At 39.3% G+C, this 20,211-nt stretch overlaps 1 protein-coding gene across 1 annotated transcript; it reads right to left on the bottom strand.

Moving 5' to 3' along the window:
• Window positions 1-505: 505 nt before the first annotated feature.
• Window positions 506-16,400, bottom strand: LOC139708225 (uncharacterized). Its single transcript, XM_071620197.1, has 4 exons — window positions 16,269-16,400; window positions 10,080-10,202; window positions 9,005-9,284; window positions 506-1,580 (listed from the first exon to the last, which is right to left on the bottom strand). The coding sequence occupies exons 2-4, from the start codon at window positions 10,140-10,142 to the stop codon at window positions 1,336-1,338; spliced, it is 588 nt and encodes a 195-aa protein (XP_071476298.1). The 5' UTR covers window positions 10,143-10,202; window positions 16,269-16,400; the 3' UTR covers window positions 506-1,335.
• Between the last annotated feature and the right edge of the window lie 3,811 nt (window positions 16,401-20,211).

Genomic DNA, 20,211 nt, shown 5'->3' with positions numbered 1-20,211 from the left:
GGGTCAAATTTTCGCTTTTGAGATTTTTTAGTAGTTGCAATAGTGGACATTCCGTTACACATACTGTGAAATATTTATTTCATTATTTTATGTAATTTTTGTGTGATAACCACATTTATAGAGTCTGGTCATTTCATACATTTCATTTCCCCACAGGCGGGCGTGATAAAAACAGTGATACGCCGTCCTCTCCTATCATACAACGTTTCGGTGATCGCAAATACTGTGCATGGAATCAGCAAAACTGTCGTATGGTATAAATGACATCGGTCTTTGCAAACCGAAAAAAAAATATACATGTCGCTCTCTTGCAATTTCTCGCATTTTTTCTAACAATACAAGAGTGAGAGTTTGAATTAAGATCTCGCATGACAAAAAAGATTAGAAATGCCCAACATAAAAGTGTGGCAATCATGATTGAAAAAAGGGTAAACTTCAAACGCGATTATCTCGAAATGTCATTCTTCATACGCGAAAATTTCATGCTGATACGACGGCTCGGATAACCGCCGACGCTTTGTGACATTGAACATTTCCAACCAAATCGATATAGCACGTATGTTGAATGACCATAAATCAATAAATGAATTCACTCCTCACAATATGACAATCATTGTAATTCCTAATTCTGAAAGAACAGTGAAACCCAAATGAGGATTGATGGAATGTTCAAAATAATAGTAGAACACAAACGCAAAGTTAAACGAAAATCGGACAATGCATTTTAAAGTTACACGTTCCTTAAATTTCGGTGCCGTTCGAATAAGAAGACTACCAACTGACTACTACAATATTACTGGAGACATACATGTAAGGCGACCTGCACTTCTAACTCATTAAATATATGTCTGTAAGAGCCGACGCTTTATATGAACATGAATAAAATGCAGTTACAGAATGAAATGAATGAATGTGTCTCTTCACATGTTATTTTTTTTTTTTTGGTATAATGCGACGGGAAAAATCCTTTATAAATAATAAGATAGTTTTTACAAAATGAAAATCATATCTTACTTAATGTAATAGTGTTCTCAAATGACATTTCAAATGTTCCTGCATGTCCATGTCATATTTCGAGGCACGCAATTAGGTAATACACTGATTAGTACCAGTATGTACTAAGTACCATGCAGACTGAATACTTTCATACAGTTTCTGCTATCACCAGTACATTCGTGAACAAAATTGTCACCTTTCATAACACAAGAAACATGTTTACCGATACCGTTTACATAAGACAAACCGGCAAGATGGAAAGCGACCACAACCCTGGATAAACAAACACACAAAATTGAATTACTGGCTCGCAAATAGGGTGCCAAAAGAGTCTTGCCTTTACAATATTGCACAACATTTTTGTGGCGGAGTTGCTTTCTGCAAGCTGCTGCAGAGTTTGCTATGTTGATCCTCCGGCAAATCCGGCGGGGAGGAAGCGCATTGTCCGGCAAACACCACGGCAGATGATTTCTTGCACGCCGTCGGCTGCTGGATCCGAAAAGCGTCCAGTTTGCTTGTAAGAACATTGGGTTGAAGATCATTATCTTTGAAGTCGTACGCAATAATGATGACATTTTGCCTACCTGACAAAGAAGATCATAATGGAGAATGATGTAAGGAGCTTACCAATATTTCTATCCCTGATTTGTTAGTCGCGGTGCTTTACAGATAACTATACACAGCCTACGTATACTATATATGGTAATTAAAGGGACTGTATATTGTCAGCTCCCCTTGTTCCACTAGACCAGGCCCGTAGCCAGGGGGGGGGGGGGGGGGGGTGCGTCGGGTGCGTACGCACCCCCCAAATTATTAAAGGTCCACTTTTTCATAATAACGGTTTTTAGCAATTCTCAAGATAACAATCCAAATAAATATAAAGACACATTATATGCTACGTAAATGTGGAAGAGTACGTTTAACAATGTTAAAAATAATTGTACGAAACCCTTTTGTTGTATGAACCATCGGATCGTCCCCATGCACACAAACACAAATGTTATGTATCAATTTGTGCGAGCCATTATTATATTGCCACTGCATGCCATGGCCCTTGGCGCGTGTGACCGGTGTTTTTTTTTCCACTGGCCGCCCGAGTACGTGCGATTCGTGGATGACATTGAGGTTGACACTTGCATTTTTTCACAGGAACAGAGGTAAGTGGATGAAAATCTAATAGCCTCAAGTTTACATATATGATAAAAATTAAAGAAATTTCCTCGACATTACTATAATCGAAAACCTGAGACATTTTATATCTACGTCTCACAAAGATATAGTACCTTTAATATTATTAAATCTAAAATGATTATATGAAAGTTCGGAAATGCTGGAAATATCCTACCACAAGGAGGCAAAATATAAATGGTTCACATTTACAATTCATTTTGTTTTAAAAATTTTCTTATTTATTTTCGTTTTTGACAAACTCGCATACCAACGGCTGATATGCTGTATAGTAAAGTGAATGTTTCATCTTCCAAACAGCATCCAATGGGATGGAAAACTCCAACTGAAAGGTGGACACCGTGACCATACTCGCTAAAGAAAACGCGTAATAGTGGTCGTTTTTTCTCACGGATTAGATGGAAAGTGTGATGTACGAGCGTATATAATCAAAGGGTATCAAAAAGGCCGAAATTTGGGAAAATGGTATATTGTTCAATCATGATGAAGTACTTCTTTAGGGTGCAGGAAACATTTAAGGAATACTTGTTTTTAAGGCCCGAAAAAATCATATGATCATTACTCGTTTAGGGGCCATTTTGAAAGTCCATGTATGAGCATGGTGTCCACCTTTTAATTGTCGCTACCCCTCCCGGGACAGTATCAAAGGACCGTTTTGTTAATTAACGCAATCCCCCCTTCCTTTAAAAATCCTGGCTTCAGGCCTGCTAACGCGGGTATACAATAGAAAAAATAAAAGTTAAAACAACACCAGGAAAATCACTATTCTCAATTTTGCGGCGCGCTACGCGCGCAGAGTCTCGAACACAATTAAACTTTGCAACTTCCTGGCAAAATGAGTTTTTACTATTTCCTAGATGAAATACCGTAACGCGATTGCATGCAACAGACAAAAATACAAATTTCCTCGAGACTTTAAAACGTCATTAAAACAGTCAAAATTCACAATTTGCGGCGCGCTTCGCGCGCAAATTCTTATACAACTTTTGTAGTTCGGTCGTCCAAAGAATATATATATATATATATATATACTGTATATATATATATATATATATAATTGTGTGTGTGTGTGTGTGTGTATGTGTGTGTGTGTGTGTCATCATTGGTATTGGTACCGAAGGTCCGTTTTTTTAGTGACCGCACCCCCCCTTGAAAAATCCTGGCTACGGGCCTGTAGACCTTTAAACACTGCAAGGAGATCCGATGTTGATCGGCATCTCACAGAAACTAGTAGTAAGCTGATTTTTTTTTCTGGAGGAGGCTAGCGAGAGAATACACAGTGCACCAACTTAGAGTAGGTATTTCTCTATACCTCGGTCTAAATTTTGCACGCTTTCGATCACCGAGTGTCCATATAAAGGCTCTTGCTAAAGCCCTGTTAAGGCCGTGTCACACCTTTCTGGGCAAACTACGCCGCGGGCTTGTGGCGAGGAGGTAGTTTCCAGCACGTAGATTTTCCGCGGGCGACCAAGAATGTTTGCAATTTTCAAATTTTGTTTCTTAACTACTAGACGCGTGCTACTTAGCTTCTACTTGAGTGAGAACTTTGAAACCGATCCGTTTTCTGTTACGAGCGACTTATGGGCACTGAGAAGTACCTGCGTTGGAGTTGCCTGCGAGGTGCTGCCGGTAAGGGTCTCCTACTCAGGCCCGTAGCCAGGATTTTTCAAGGGGGGGGGGGGGGGGGTGCGGTCACTAAAAAAACGGACCTTCGGTACCAATACCAATGATGACACACACACACACACACACACACACACACACAATTATATATATATATATATATATATACAGTATATATATATATATATATATTCTTTGGACGACCGAACTACAAAAGTTGTATAAGAATTTGCGCGCGAAGCGCGCCGCAAATTGTGAATTTTTTACTGTTTTAATGACGTTTTAAAGTCTCGAGGAAATTTGTATTTTTGTCTGTTGCATGCAATCGCGTTACGGTATTTCATCTAGGAAATAGTAAAAACTCATTTTGCCAGGAAGTTGCAAAGTTTAATTGTGTTCGAGACTCTGCGCGCGTAGCGCGCCGCAAAATTGAGAATAGTGATTTTCCTGGTGTTGTTTTAACTTTTATTTTTTCTATTGTATACCCGCGTTAGCAGGCCTGAAGCCAGGATTTTTAAAGGAAGGGGGGATTGCGTTAATTAACAAAACGGTCCTTTGATACTGTCCCGGGAGGGGTAGCGACAATTAAAAGGTGGACACCATGCTCATACATGGACTTTCAAAATGGCCCCTAAACGAGTAATGATCATATGATTTTTTCGGGCCTTAAAAACAAGTATTCCTTAAATGTTTCCTGCACCCTAAAGAAGTACTTCATCATGATTGAACAATATACCATTTTCCCAAATTTCGGCCTTTTTGATACCCTTTGATTATATACGCTCGTACATCACACTTTCCATCTAATCCGTGAGAAAAAACGACCACTATTACGCGTTTTCTTTAGCGAGTATGGTCACGGTGTCCACCTTTCAGTTGGAGTTTTCCATCCCATTGGATGCTGTTTGGAAGATGAAACATTCACTTTACTATACAGCATATCAGCCGTTGGTATGCGAGTTTGTCAAAAACGAAAATAAATAAGAAAATTTTTAAAACAAAATGAATTGTAAATGTGAACCATTTATATTTTGCCTTCTTGTGGTAGGATATTTCCAGCATTTCCGAACTTTCATATAATCATTTTAGATTTAATAATATTAAAGGTACTATATCTTTGTGAGACGTAGATATAAAATGTCTCAGGTTTTCGATTATAGTAATGTCGAGGAAATTTCTTTAATTTTTATCATATATGTAAACTTGAGGCTATTAGATTTTCATCCACTTACCTCTGTTCCTGTGAAAAAATGCAAGTGTCAACCTCAATGTCATCCACGAATCGCACGTACTCGGGCGGCCAGTGGAAAAAAAAACACCGGTCACACGCGCCAAGGGCCATGGCATGCAGTGGCAATATAATAATGGCTCGCACAAATTGATACATAACATTTGTGTTTGTGTGCATGGGGACGATCCGATGGTTCATACAACAAAAGGGTTTCGTACAATTATTTTTAACATTGTTAAACGTACTCTTCCACATTTACGTAGCATATAATGTGTCTTTATATTTATTTGGATTGTTATCTTGAGAATTGCTAAAAACCGTTATTATGAAAAAGTGGACCTTTAATAATTTGGGGGGTGCGTACGCACCCGACGCACCCCCCTGGCTACGGGGCTGCCTACTGGTGTTCTGCGTTTACCTTTGCGAGCGAAACCCCACGACTCACTCGGAACAAGTTTTGAGCATGCTCAAGGCCTTGCCATACCGTATCTTGGGAAGTTTTGCGGCTTGACTTACGGGGAAACAAATTTTCTACCCGGAGCTCTCCGCAGTTGGTCCGCACCTGACAGTATCTAGCGCTTATCTCGCCTGTAGTTGCCCGGAGGTGCTCACGCAAGTACGATTTAACCGCAGCCAAGTTTTGAGCATGACAAAAACTTTTTCCGGGTGAGTCGCGGGGATGCCTGGAGAGGTCCACGCAGAACGCCAGTAAGAGGCCCTTAGCGGCAGCACTTCGCAGGCAACTCCCACGCAGGTACTTCGCAGTCCCCGTATGCAGCCAAGATAATGACATTCCGTGGGACTTCTGCGATTCCTTCACAGGAATTCCTTAATTGCATTGTCAGCCCCCAGGCGAGTGGTACAAAGGTCACACAGTTTACCCGCAAGTAGAATTTAAGTAGAACGCGTCCAGCAAGTAAAACACATGCACTGACTCGCCCAAATCCTTGTTCGCCCTCAGAAATTTCCAGAATGCTGGAAAATCCCTACACGCAACAAGCCTGCATAGCTTGCCCGGAAAGGTTCGACAGGGCCTAAACATGGTTGCGGGTAAAAAGATTTGCGTGCACACCTCCGGGTGACTACGGGTGAGATACGTGCTACATACTGCCATGTGCGGCTCATTCCGGGGACCTCCGGGTAGTAAAAAATGTTCTTTGCAAGTCGCACGCAAGGCTTGCCCGGAAAGGCGTGACACGGCCTTAACACCTTTCCAGGTAAGTTAAGCGGGCTTGTTGCGAGAAGGGATTTTCCAGCACGCAGGGGAATTTTCTGCGGATGGCAAGGATGTTGGCGAGTTTCGCACTTGCGTCTTACCTGCTAGACGCGTGCTTATGCGGGTTGACTTGCGGGGAATATTTTTGCTATCCGGACCTCCCAGCAGTTGGCTCACACCTGACAGTAAATAGCTCGTTTCTATAGTCCGTATAATGCCCGGAGGTGCGCACGCAAGTCCGATTTACCAAGTTTTGAGCATGACCAAGATTTTTTTTTTTTTTTTTCGGGTGAGTCGCGGTGATTGCCCGCAGAGAACCACGCAGATCACCAGTAGGAGGGGCCGTAGTTTCCGTTAGTCACAGGTAGTTGACCCGCTTGTAGTACGTAAGTTGCCCGCGGATCTATGCTTATGCCACAGAAGTGAGTGTCATCTGCGGGCATTCTACGAGCATAATGCGGGTGTTTTTTGCTGGCGAAGAACGTTGTTGAAACTGCCATATCCGTGTGGCTAGTCAGTTTTGATAGTAATTTGAGAGTCAGCTGCGGCCAAGATAATGACATTCTGATGGACTGCTACCATATTAAATCCCTTCAGAGGGATTCTTTCACCTATGTGTCAGCCCTCACACGCAGAGCTCATGGAGTGAACGTAAGTTGAATGTAAGTAGCGCAGCTCCAGCAGGTAAGATGCATGCGAAACTCGCCCAAATCCTTGTCCGGCCTGCCGGAAATCCCCACATGCAACGCAAGCCCGGAAAGGTGTTCATAGAACTTGCGTGAGCAGCTCCGGGTGACTACGAGTGAGATACGTGCTAGTTAATGTCATATGCGGGTCATTTGCGGGGACCTCCGAGTAGCAAAAATTGCTCTTCGCAAGGCGCATCCAAGGCTTGCCCGGAAAGGTGTGACAGGGCCTTCTTCCCGTTAATTCGATGTTGACATGATATCATAGTTTCAATGCAATCTCTATCTCATCTGATTAAAATATAGCTGCCAAACGTGCAATTATGGTAGTTCATACCACATGTATACTGTAATTCACAGATGTACGTGTTATGAAAATTGTTAAAATTGTGATACAATTAACACACATAAACTTTCACAACTCATATTTTCCCCGAGAGTTTAAATGGTACGATTTCTAGGCTTGTATTTTGTATATTTTACGTTCACAATATTCAAAGTCTGAGAAAATTATGTTATTACATCAATCATTTCGGTCAGTATTCTAAAAACCAGGAAAAGCAACACATTTTTATACTTTAGTCACTCGGCACCAATCATCTAGTCAGCATAAAAGTGGTGGGTTTGATTTTTTTTTTCTCCACAGAGACATTTAGTTCCCATTGAATTTCCTTGATAGTCCTTGATAATCCATGCTTGTTCTAGAATCAATTGAATAAATATTGATTGTGATTTAAGGCAGACAGTTATGACTTGGTTGACTGTCACTGTTGAGTTGTTTGATTCTCGGGATTCCTAACGAAGCAAAATCAGAAGGGTCCATTTTTTAAATATTCAAACTTATCATGAAATTAACAAAAGTCAGGAAATCAAATATTTTTTTCCCTGGTATCATTCGTCTGAGTAGACAAGTAAGTGCAGTGGCGGATTCAGAGGGGGGCGCCCGGGCGCGCGCCTCCTCTTTATTTATTTATTTTTTTGTTTAAGCAAAAGAAATAAAAAGAAACAATGGGGGTGCGCCCCATTTAATTTTGTAAAGGCACCCCCCCCCCCTCTACTAAATTCCTGGATCCGCCCCTGTAAGTGCTTGATTGCATTGCACTGCACTATTCGGTCTTGAAAATACAGTACTCTCCGCATAATCGGGTAGGCTCGGGCAGAGCGTTTCTTACCCGATTAAGCGGAGTACCCGATTAAGAGAAGAATACGTTTCATTCACAATTGACACACACAATGTGTATGTACATGCATTGTACACTGCACCAAACACCTACACTTCATACTTACGGAAAATGCGTGCTTGCACGGCACACTATACATACCTTACACTTGCTCGTTCACGAGCACTGATTTACAGTCTTTTTATGGACAATGTCTTCAGAAAACTTTGTCGTTTGACTATAGACTCCTCGCTAACGCGCAGGCGCTTTCCGAAATAAACACGACTCTTACGTGCACTAGTCACGCAGAACGGCGGGTTGCTTTTCGAGAAGTGACTGGGGGAAAAGTAAAAATATGGAGCTGGTGCATGGCCTGATTTTCGTTGCAAACTTCTCGTATTTTGAATGTTGTTGCGGAGCAAGGGAGAAGCGCAAACTGTGTGTTCAACTCCTGTCTGTTTATGCAGCTGTGAGTTCCAGCTATATACAATAATGTGTAATGTTCGTTTACGTGCGGCAAGTCGGTGCTGGTACTTGTGTTTTCATGTTTAATCACTCCCCAAATGATCGGTCTTCTCTGCAAATTAAGCAGAGAATGCGATTAGCCGTGTAAAATTTGACATTCATGATTTCTGAAGTGTTATATCTGCGATAAAATGTGGGTAGAAATTAGATAAGAAAATCGTTTACCCGTTTATGCGGAGAAGCAACCCGATTATCAGGTAATTTTAATGTGCATTGGAACTGTTTTTGACATTACTACCCAATTAAACGGAGTACCCGTTTAAACGATACCCGATTACGCGGAGAGTACTGTATACCTGTTTTTAGGGTAAGATGAGGACAGTAGAAACATACCATGTATACTGCAAAGTATCGTCATATTCTATTAACATGTACATACCTAGCTTCCGATAAGCTCTATCGAGTAATTGATCATAGAGAGCATCTGTGATATCAGTGATAGGCAGCCGCCTGTTGTTGATGGAATGACAGAGAATAAACACTTCCATGTCATCGAAGCTGACCTGATCCATGTCTCTCACGTTATAGGGTATGTCTCTGAAGTTGACACTCTTTACCACATCATCCATGCTTCGTAATAATGCTATGAGACCTGCCACACGTTCTGAGCCGCCTGTAGTACCAACGGTGACTGTCACTCTCCTCCTTTTCTTCTTCTTCTGGACAGAAGTATGTAATCGAAACACAAGCAAAAGGGAACTGTGTGATTCATTTTGGTGCATTTCATCGTGTGAACTTTCAAAGCTCTTGTTATGCGCCATGAAATAAGCATTTAATTGCGTTTGTAATCGATAGGGGTAGCATAATTATATACTTCAATTATTCAACCATAACCATGGAATAATTATTTCGGTGAAAATCATAATGTCAGCTCAGGCAATGATTAGAAGTATATAAACAGCATGTCGTGAAACAGTAGTTCATACTTCTAGATAGTGTGTTGATTAACTCATTAACAGATAACTAATTAACTGATTAACTCGTGGGCCTCGTATACCTACTGTCGAACTCATTGGCCTTATTTGCCTATATTATAGTGTCGAGCTCATGGGTTGTATGACTCGTGGGCTGTATGACTCGTGGGCCGTATGACTCGTGGACCCTATTTCAATGCCGAACTCGTGAGCCGTATGACTCGTGGGTGTCGCTCTCTTGGGATGACCCCGTCTTGTGTTTAGAGCTGTTTCTATACGGCTCTTAAAGAATAGATTTGAGTGTTTCATTTTTAATCTTTATTCTAACATTTTGACTAGAGAAACTGGCTATTTATGTCAACACATTTGCATACTGGTATAGATGTTGTGTTCCACTTGTACTTATTTCTTGATGTGGGAGTCTCGCTAAATTACTTCTGACTTACTTTTTCTTCCTGATTAACGCAATATTGAGCAATATAGTATCACGTCATTGCCTCAGACTTCTGAATGAAATGAGAAGCACAGTGGATGTATTACCTTGGTTAGAAAAGTTGTGTCAGTGGTTCCAGCCATGTGTTGCAAGCTTTTATCGTACTCCATGTCCAGACTTTTCGCATTCACCAAAGAAATTTGATTGTTTATTAAACTTCAGCGGTGCCACTGTTGAACGTACACTGAGGTATATTATGCTAAAAAAATATGAATGACTGCGTAATAACAAAATGGAGTGAGCAAGTGAGTGAAAAATCACGGAAGACATGTTTGTCAGGAAAATGCCAACGGAACACAAATGCATTCATAATCATTTCTAATTCTTCGGACATTACAATAACATATAGATTGAACTGCAACTCGTAAGGGAAGAGTATCACAAATGTGCAAATGGCTTCAATTGATATATAAAATACTCAGAAAAGCACAACAGTGAAGTCCTGAAAATTTAGAAAATCCGTTCAAAATGTGAGCATTGACAGTTTTGGTACAATCCATTTGCAGTCATTCTACCCCATGGGAAATAAAAGGCAGTATCTGTAAAGTAATATAACTGCCTGCAAATATTTTTTTCGGGAGGGGGGGGGCACAAGTATTAGTACAAACGCTACAGCAGGTACCAATGTCACAAAAAACAAACAAACAAACAAATGAGGAAAATATGAACAGAAAATTCCTTGACTTTAATTTTTCTATAGTTATGTGAAAGAATACTTGATCGCCATCACCTTTGGATACATGGAGGATAGTAGGTGCCTATCCCTTTCAATTTCATCAGATTTGCATTCGATTTAACGATGTATGTGATCATTCAAGCTGAATTCGATTGAAATTATTTTAATTATCACCAATATCACCGTTCAAAAAGGTAACTAGCTCATTTGATCTAATTTCATCAGCGTGCAATTTCAGTTTCATACCCACACATTTACATTTTATTTATACATAACTTTAGCGGCTGTTAGATTAGAGTATACAATGATATCTCGAATACGGACAGAATTAGTTGGTGAAACGTTTGAAAACGAGCAAGACTCATCATGCCCACTGGCAATACCCTCTGATGAAACAGGTCTCCAACTGAGCCGTCTGGGGCAACTTATGTTAATACACTATGAACACGAGGAAAGTAGGAATGGAATGACAAAAGCAAATATGGATGTGGACATACAAGAAATTTTTAGGTATGGCCATTCTCTAAGTGTTACATCCATACTGTTTACAGGGGATAAAATGAAAGTGACATGGAAGAAAGGTTGACAGGAAAGAAATGCATACAATACAATTAAGATTACGGAGTTAATGAATCTTTGAAATGAAGATGAATATGAAAGATGCGTAGAAATGCGTAAAAACATGGTGATTGAATTCGAAAGTTCAAAGTGCGAATTTGTGTTCCTATAAATGAAATTAAAATCGTTATTTGGGACGAAATTGAACGTCTATCCAGCTGGGTGTAAATTGAATGCCAATATTGAGTAGTTTAATTCAATTGATTTCCCTCTAAATCTAATGAAACAGAATCCAAAAAGAATGACATGAAATGTTTCCAGGTTAGCATGCCTGTACAGTGACGGGGCGACCGTTAATGGGCCGTTAACGATTGCCATGACGTACTGTACAGGCATGCTAACCTTGAAACACTGAACTGCACATTACTTGAATATGAGACCATTCTGAAGCAAATAATTTTCACACAACAATAGATATATAATGTACTCTTAAATGAACCCCGCAAGGATTAGAACATTAATCCCCCAGCAATCCCGCTGATTCCCACTAATCTGTTTCTAGCCATCCCCTTTAATGAGGTTCACTCAGATTGGCAGGTTTCTTGTATGAATCGAGAGATCGCGATGCTGATAATCAGATCCTAATTCCGATTATCAGTTGAAATCAACGTAATACACCTGTAGGCCTATACGATTCTTACTGACACAATTTCGATCTAAGGTTGGTGTTTTCTGCAAGGTAAAGAACACTAACCTGCCTCTTGTCTCTTAGATTGTAGATTGAATTATCACTATGTTAACATACCAATAGTCCAGACCCAAGTGCGAATACAAGTTTACAAGTTTAAATGACTTTCCACTTCGCGTAAAAAAAAGAATGAAATCAATGTACGACTTCATCATTATGAGCAAAATAAAGCAGTGATTTACATATCTAATGTATACATACATATTGAATTGTGTGACTGAGGATAAGAGAATAGGGAAGGAATGGGGAAAGGATCCCAGAGCAGTGTCATTTAAAACCCACGACCTCTTGCACTCAGACCTTTGTACCCGCTGTGTATCGCGTCCTTTGACATCATTTATACCCCGCACACACTTTCGTGTGCACGCACACTGCACACCATGGGTTGGTCCATTATCTTGGGAGGGGTGTCTACATACCAATTTTGTCCCAATATGCATGTGTAATTACTAGATTTATGTCGTGTCCACGAAGATATATACATCGTACGCATTAATTCCAATTCGAATGAATTAAGTAGAAAATCCAATTTCTAAAACGAATTGGTATGCTCGAAACGAGCTAACCAACAGCGACTTCTCAATTTTATTGCAGAAATTTCAAATCCACCGTACATTAATGTGTTTATATTAACATTTTTGATCGCTCAAAAACAAAATTGAGTAATCGAAAGCGAAATTGGTTTCCTATTAACACCTTTGAAGGAGCAAATCGAAATCTCTTACCCTAAAGCGGAATTGATCGCTGTTTGTGTTGAATTGAATGACCAATAAACACCGAACGTATGGTATCGTTGAATTTGAATGACCCTTCTACGAATTTGATTGGCAGAGTTTGAAATTGACCGGGAAATCCTGTTTTATAAGAACATGGGCAGATGAAGTGAGCAAGTCACCAGAAAAAAAAAAGATGCATAACATCGCTACCAACCAGAAGATTAACGTTAACATCACCGACTGTTTACGCCATTCCTTTTCTTGAAATATTGTGTGTAAAGTACATGTCGGAGCAAAAAGATTGGATGGATTGATTTCAGGGGGTTTATGGAACAGTAGCTACAACGAGATTATTTCGCAAATTGGTTCAATAAAGACATACTCAGTGCACTCATTAAAGGCAAAACGATCAAAACAGGGTGTAAATCTGTATTCATTATGCATATAAACAACGGTGAACCAGTAATTCCATAAAGGGGAGACGCCTTTGCAAAATTGAAGGGGGCGCACAGACCCACACCCATGTTTTTTTTTTAATTTCGTTTGTTTCAGCCAAACTGCAAAAGGCTAGTACCTCCTTCTCTCTGGTGTGACCACCAGTTCCCTCCCCCCCCCCCCCCCCCACACACACACCTACGCACGAACACACACAAATAATAGTAATGTAATGGGAATAACCAATTATCATTATCCTGCATTCTGGTTTCTTTCTCCCCAATGGCAGACAAATTTGAATCAAAAGAGTTTAAACATTGGGCAATCTTATTATAATCGCCTTTGAGTCTTCTACAGACAAAGAACACAAGTCAACCTATTGGGAGTATTGCATTGTTTCATCTCATTCTTAAATTTAGATGCGTATCTGTCTTGTATTCGTCGTGTAATGCATTTTGCAGATTCTGATTTGGGTTGCTGGTTCTACACGTACGCTCTAAAAGAACCCGGACCAGAAAAGACCCGGAACCGGGTCCGTACACTGGGGTCACATCTCGTTCCAGGTCAACAATGACTTGGAATTGGGTCATGACCCAATTCATGACTCTGAATGGGGTCATATCTGACCCCATTCCTTGTCATTTCTGACCTGGAACGGGGTGTGAACCCAATGGACCCTTTCCGGGTCAGTTCTGACCCGGATGTTTTAAAAGTGTATAGGGATCACACCTGTAAATAAAATGGAATGTCCAAGACCCCTTCACAAATGCGTACCAAAGATACCAAAATAAATGAAGAAATAGAATTACATGTAATTAAAAATCAATGATTCAGTTTGGTAAAAAACTGAATAGCTGAAGATATTGAGTATGAATTCCTCTTCAAACTGCATTTTGGTTGGAAGATTGAATTTGAGGGGACTATATGGCTGCATGTACAGATAATAGGTCTTTTTTTTTTTAGGTGAAAGAAATCGTAGTCTGGCTTTGCAGACCCTTAGACAGAGTGTGAGCCGAAGAACCCGCCTTGGAAATTTGATGGATGAAAGGGTATATCTCCCTTATCCAGGTTAGTGAAGATGAAACACCTCATTTCTCCCAGCTGTTTTACAGAATTGTTTGAATTTATAATTTTAACACACGTCGCTATGGGGAATTATTTACCCGTGTGAGCCCTATAGAGAATGCACGTGATGCACACAAGTCAATGGGAAGAATTCATCCCATGCAAGCTCTGCTGGTTGACCGTTTATGTTAATCTATTGTGTCAGATCCCTTCCTCCTCCCTCCTTCTCCTCCCCCACCCCCTTCTCTACTCCCCCCGCCCCCCACCCCTGCAACTCCAACTGGTACTAGATCTTAGCAAATATAAGTCTTCAGTATCACACAAATTTGAATGACTGTGGTATTTTAATGTATATCTTTCTTTTGGCTACCACTGAAACAGCTCAAAATACACAAAGTTAATCTGTTTGACAAAACGAATTCTTTGAAAGTAATTTGTAGGCAATAAGGTGATGACACACACCCACTTAATCAAGGACAACTGACTGCATCTATGTATTCATCTTATGAAAAACTAATCAACACTGCAAGATTTATTTTTGAAAAAAAAAAAACCAAAGGGCATGATTTTCAAAAGTGTCCCTTTGAGAAGCTTTACAACCCTTCAATGTGCAGTTTCTCATATGATGTAGGGGCAAATATTATCAAAAACACATTTATGATGTTAAAAAGTCAATTAAGAAATATGACCTCTACACAAAGGGTTCACACCTGTAAATGAAATGGAATGTCCCAGACCCCTTCACATATTCGTACCAAAGATACCAAAGTAAATGAAGAAAAAAAATAATTAAAAATCAATGATTCGGTTTGACAAAAAACTGAATAGCTGTAGATATTGAATATGAATTCCTCTTCAAACTGCATTTTGGTTGGACGATAAAAGCTTTTCTGATGGAATTTGAGGGGACTATATATCATTGGCTGCATGTACAGAAAATAGGTGATTTTTGGGGGTGAAAGAACTCGTAGTCTGGCTTTGCAGACCCTTTGAAAGAGTTTGAGCCGAAGAACCCGCCTTGGAAATGTGGTGGATGAAAGGGTATATCTCATTTATCCAGGTTAGTGAAGATGAAACACCTCATTTCTCCCAGCTATTTTACAGAATTTTTTAAATTTTTGAATTTTAACACACGTCTCTATGGGGAATTATTTACCCGTGTGAGGCCTGTAACAAATGGCATCACGCAGTGTTTGATTGTTACATTTCATGAATGTACAGACTACAGATGTTATTTTTTACAGAATGTATGCTCAGATAGCAGATACATACAGAAGAGAATAAAAATGTACAAACAATATGTATACATAATATATTTCAGTAACTTAACTCAGATGTTTACTAGGAAATTTAAAGCAAACGAAACAAAAATAAATCAAATTTCTGAAAACTGCAGATTTTGGAAAACTCATTTACTAATGATTTAATTAAAGTGTATGATTTAACAAAACGAAAAATTTAAAGACAATGACAATGTACTATAATGTACAGAATCACAAGAAGATACGTATCAATACAGCACCAGTGCTACATGTGTATAATCAAATTTACATTACACAGTAGCGAATGAACTCACATGTACATGTAGGCCTTAGTAGTTGATAAAAGCTGTTCTTGAGTCACTTTCATCAGTTTCATTTTTCTGTCCTACCGTTTGTAGTTGGTATTTTAACGATGATACAATGACATTTGACCACATATCCATCAGAAGTATCAGGAGGCCTATACAAAACGTTAACAATACATGTAAAACGTCTTGATACTACTTGTGCGAAGTGTATGCATAATCTCTGCGTGATATTGCCCAATGAATTATTACCATTGTGCGCAATGACCGCCATGATACGACACACACTGGCTGCACATAACTGTGATAGATGTACGCAACGTACATAGTTATGGGGTCGGACTGGTGATTTCCTGCTTGCGCTATACAGTAGATACCCATACTTGTGCTTATCACCATCTTACAAGGGATAGAATGGATCTGTGTCTACCTACACAGCAATGTGTCTGATTCAAATCACAGTGCACTTACCTTTACTTTCTCCGATTTTGATACAACTTCTACTTCTTTATTGATGGGTATGTAGAAAAATTCAAGGTACTTTCACATTACATCTTGTCAACACGATTGTTAAGTCACGCTTTCAATCAGCTGTAATGCTACTGAAACTATACCGTAATGAGTATACCAGCAATGTGGAGAATTCCAAAACTGCACACATCGGCTCTCGCAAATCCCTGGTCGCAAATAGGCCTATCATTCCGGTTTCTATTACAATCGATTGATGCGTTGGAGACCGAATTTCCGTCCTTCCTTGTTTTCCTTCTAAAAAAGATCATTTATATATGCACATATTTATATATACAAACACACACGCACACACACACGCACACACACACACGCACACATACACACACACACACAAACACACACACACATACATATATATATATATATATATATATATATATATATATATATATACAGTGCTTATCAGAAAAAAAGGGTAATCCAACTCTGGAGGGCTACAATTTTATAATTATCAGCTATGAAAAGCGCAATGTTAGATGTAAAGAAAGGGGAACTCTTCCTCTTTCCACTGATACCTAATTATGTTTTTACGAACGTCATGCACTGAGCACATGAACTTTAAATACAACAATGACAAATTACACTTTTTCCAAGTTTGCGTGTAATTGTGAAGGAACAATGCATGCCTCACTGCATGACTGAGATTTGTCAATGAAAGTTGTCAAATCATCAGGCCAGCCTGTACTAATGCAGGTGTGTGTTAAAGGTAGGGAATCCCATTTGTATGCCTTAAATAAAGAGTTGCATAAATACAGTGGTATGTTGAAGAGAGTATCATTTTAGAAACTCCAATAAAGTATTGAAAGTGGAAGGTAACATTTAATACATTTTTATTGACCGTTAGATTTTGAATTGAATTTTTTTCGGGGCTCACCGTAAATTACAGTGTACATTACTAGGCTACCTTTGCAGACCCATGCACTGCATGTGTGTCCATCATGTATATTTTGTGAAGAAAGTTCATCAAAACTTACAAACATTTCTATATACATTCTTGCCACACACTCTATATGTTATTACATCAGCTCAAATACTTTTAGATTTGTGTTTATAGATAAAAAATACAGAAGACTGCAACAGAAAGGCTTAAGTGTGGCTGACACACAGAACTACTGAGTAGTTGAGCTTTGTGCATTATTCAAATTGTAGATAACTGTTGACTTCCAAATTTCTCAGCAGTGGCCTAAACAAGTCCCCTGAGGTTCATATTTAATGTTTTGCTGCATTTTGGGAGGTCTGTAAAAGGTATTCCCTACTTTTAAGGGTTTGTGTTTAGATTTCTCCTAATATTTTATAGTCCATAAACTTTAACATGGCAACCTGTCAGCTAGCTTGGTCACTCTCACAGAGGTCAATCCACGGAGTCCATTTTTCTCTGATCATATTCCACACACAGCTCGCAGCAACAAATCATGTCTTGAATATGTAGAGAGAAAGGTGGGTAATGGTTGAACATTTACGGAAAGGACCAAGTTATCGACAACGTGACAATGTTGAAGGTTACAGATGAACCATAAAAGGTTAGAAGGAAACGGAATTTATTGTGTTATAGGATGATGGTGATGATGATGATGATGATGATGACGATGAAAATAATGATAATGATTATGATGATATTCTTATTTACAAGAAAATACGTATTCAATATATGGAACTACATGTATAAGGGTACATTTTGATACAGTGATATAACATAACACAGTCTTGTCAAATTCTATGAGTGATATAAATTGTATTTGTCAATGTCTTTCTCATATTTGAGGGTATTGAAGGAGTTGTCCAAAAAGCAGAGCTGAAAAGCGCGAGAAATTTATGATCTGTATTTAGTATTTGAGGGATTTGAGGGGTGTGTCTGGGTGGGGACAGGACAGGGGGAGGTTATGCATTTCATATTTATGCCTCCGCCGCGAAGTGGTGCCGGAGGCATTATGTTTTCGGGTTGTCCGTCCGTCCGTACGTCCGTACGTCCGTCCGTCCGCTTTCGTTTACGCAATAATTTGAGTAATATTTACTGGAATTTTACCAAACTTGATCCAAGTATGAAGTATGATGGGGCAATATTATTTGATTAGATTTTGGGTGAAATCAGCTAAAGGTCAAAGGTCAAAGGTCAAGGTCAAATCATGAAATTGTATCCGTTCACGCGATAACTCAAGACTGGATGGAGCAAATTTCACCAAACTTTCTTGGAGGATGATGTATGATGGGACAATTACTTGATTAGTTTTTCAGTGAAATCGGACAGAGGACAAAGGTCAAAGATCAAGGTCACATCCTAAAATTTATTTGTTTACGTGATAACTCAAAACTGGATGAAGCAGCTTTCACCAAACTTGGTCCAAAGATGATGTATGATGGGAAAATTAGTTGAGTAGACTTTAGTGACATTGGCAAGAGGTCAAAGGTCAAAAGGTCAAGGTCAGATGCTACAAATGTTGCAATTTCCCATATCTATGCAATGCCACAAGGTATTTTCTTGAAACTTGGTGTGGACATGTACTACTGCGTAAAGATTCTCCAGAGAGAGTTTCATATCATAAGGTCAAAGGTCAAAAGGTCAAAGGTTAGGTGAAAATGTTGCAATATCACTTTTCTTGCAAATGCTTCAATGTATCTTCGTGGAACTTAGTACATACGCATGTACTGACTGGCAGGGATTATCTAGGGAATTTAGGGGTCATGGGTCAATAGTCAGGGATCAAAGGTCAAGGTCAACTCGTCAAAATTTTACTATTTCCCTCATATACTATTATAGGCCTCTGCAATGCTTGCATTATTAGTTTCAAAACTTAACACATGCATTACCTAATGGAGATTCTCTGGGAATCCCCCCCCCCCTAAAAAAAAAGAAAAAAAAATCTATTTTGTACCATCATTACACTCTCTCTTCATACCTTGGAAATTACTCAATGCATAAACTTTAATGTAAAAAGGTCTGTCAGAATTCAAGTAAAAATTCGCAATTCCTCAATATGTGTACCTGCACTCTTAGAAAATTATAGCAAACCCAGTTCAAGACATTTCTGACAAACCTGTCAATTCAATATTTTGCCACTTACGTGAAACTGTCATGGATCACACATTGTGAAGACATTATACTATACGCCTATTAGGAGAATCATGCATTATGGCGGAGGCATCAGTCGCCATAGCGACATTTCTAGTTTTATTCTGTTTTCTTCAGCTTACTTGGATACGCCCACACACACACACACACACACACACACACAAAACAACTTTCCGAACCAAGATTCTGTTAATGGCATCACATTAGTCACTGCTAAAGCCCCATCTCTTTCAAAGCTCGTCACCCCCCTGGTCTCCACAAAATGTACAACATGTGCAAAACTTCCGTAGCGGGAGCCTATTAAAGATGTCAGAGCGCATCACAATACCCAACCCTCACGAGCTCATTGAAAGCGGCATTATTTTGCAGCCCTTGGGTGGTAGCAACGCCTAAAATTCAAGGCATATACAGTGACGCACAGTGAAGAAACCCAGAGCACTATACCATGCAGTAGTGTCAGATGTGAACAGTTTTCCTAATCCAATGTGATTCATGAATTAAAGCAATAGCCTGCGTTTATATTGCATAATTACATTACTGTTTGATTTGGTTTCGAAGCCACTGCAGGCTGTTCCCTTGCGATCATTTCTCCTAAAATACTTTACAACTGCATGATGTACCTCACAGAATGTTTAATTATTAAATATCATTCTGGAAATAGTATGTACGTCAATTCAACAGTATGTGAACGGCAATTAGTCGCGCTGAGGTTATTGCAATCTCTGTTATGAATCAAGCCACAGTTTAATCGTTATAAACATTGAATCCCCACCAAAAAAGAAATTATCAAAACGATATGGTCATGTATATATATAT

This window comes from Diadema antillarum, unplaced genomic scaffold, assembly GCF_040938485.1.
Source record: "Diadema antillarum isolate AM-2024a unplaced genomic scaffold, OU_Dant_1.0 seq00001321_RagTag, whole genome shotgun sequence".
In the NCBI taxonomy this organism is placed as follows: domain Eukaryota; kingdom Metazoa; phylum Echinodermata; class Echinoidea; order Diadematoida; family Diadematidae; genus Diadema; species Diadema antillarum.
This window is presented reverse-complemented; position numbering and strand designations above follow the sequence as displayed.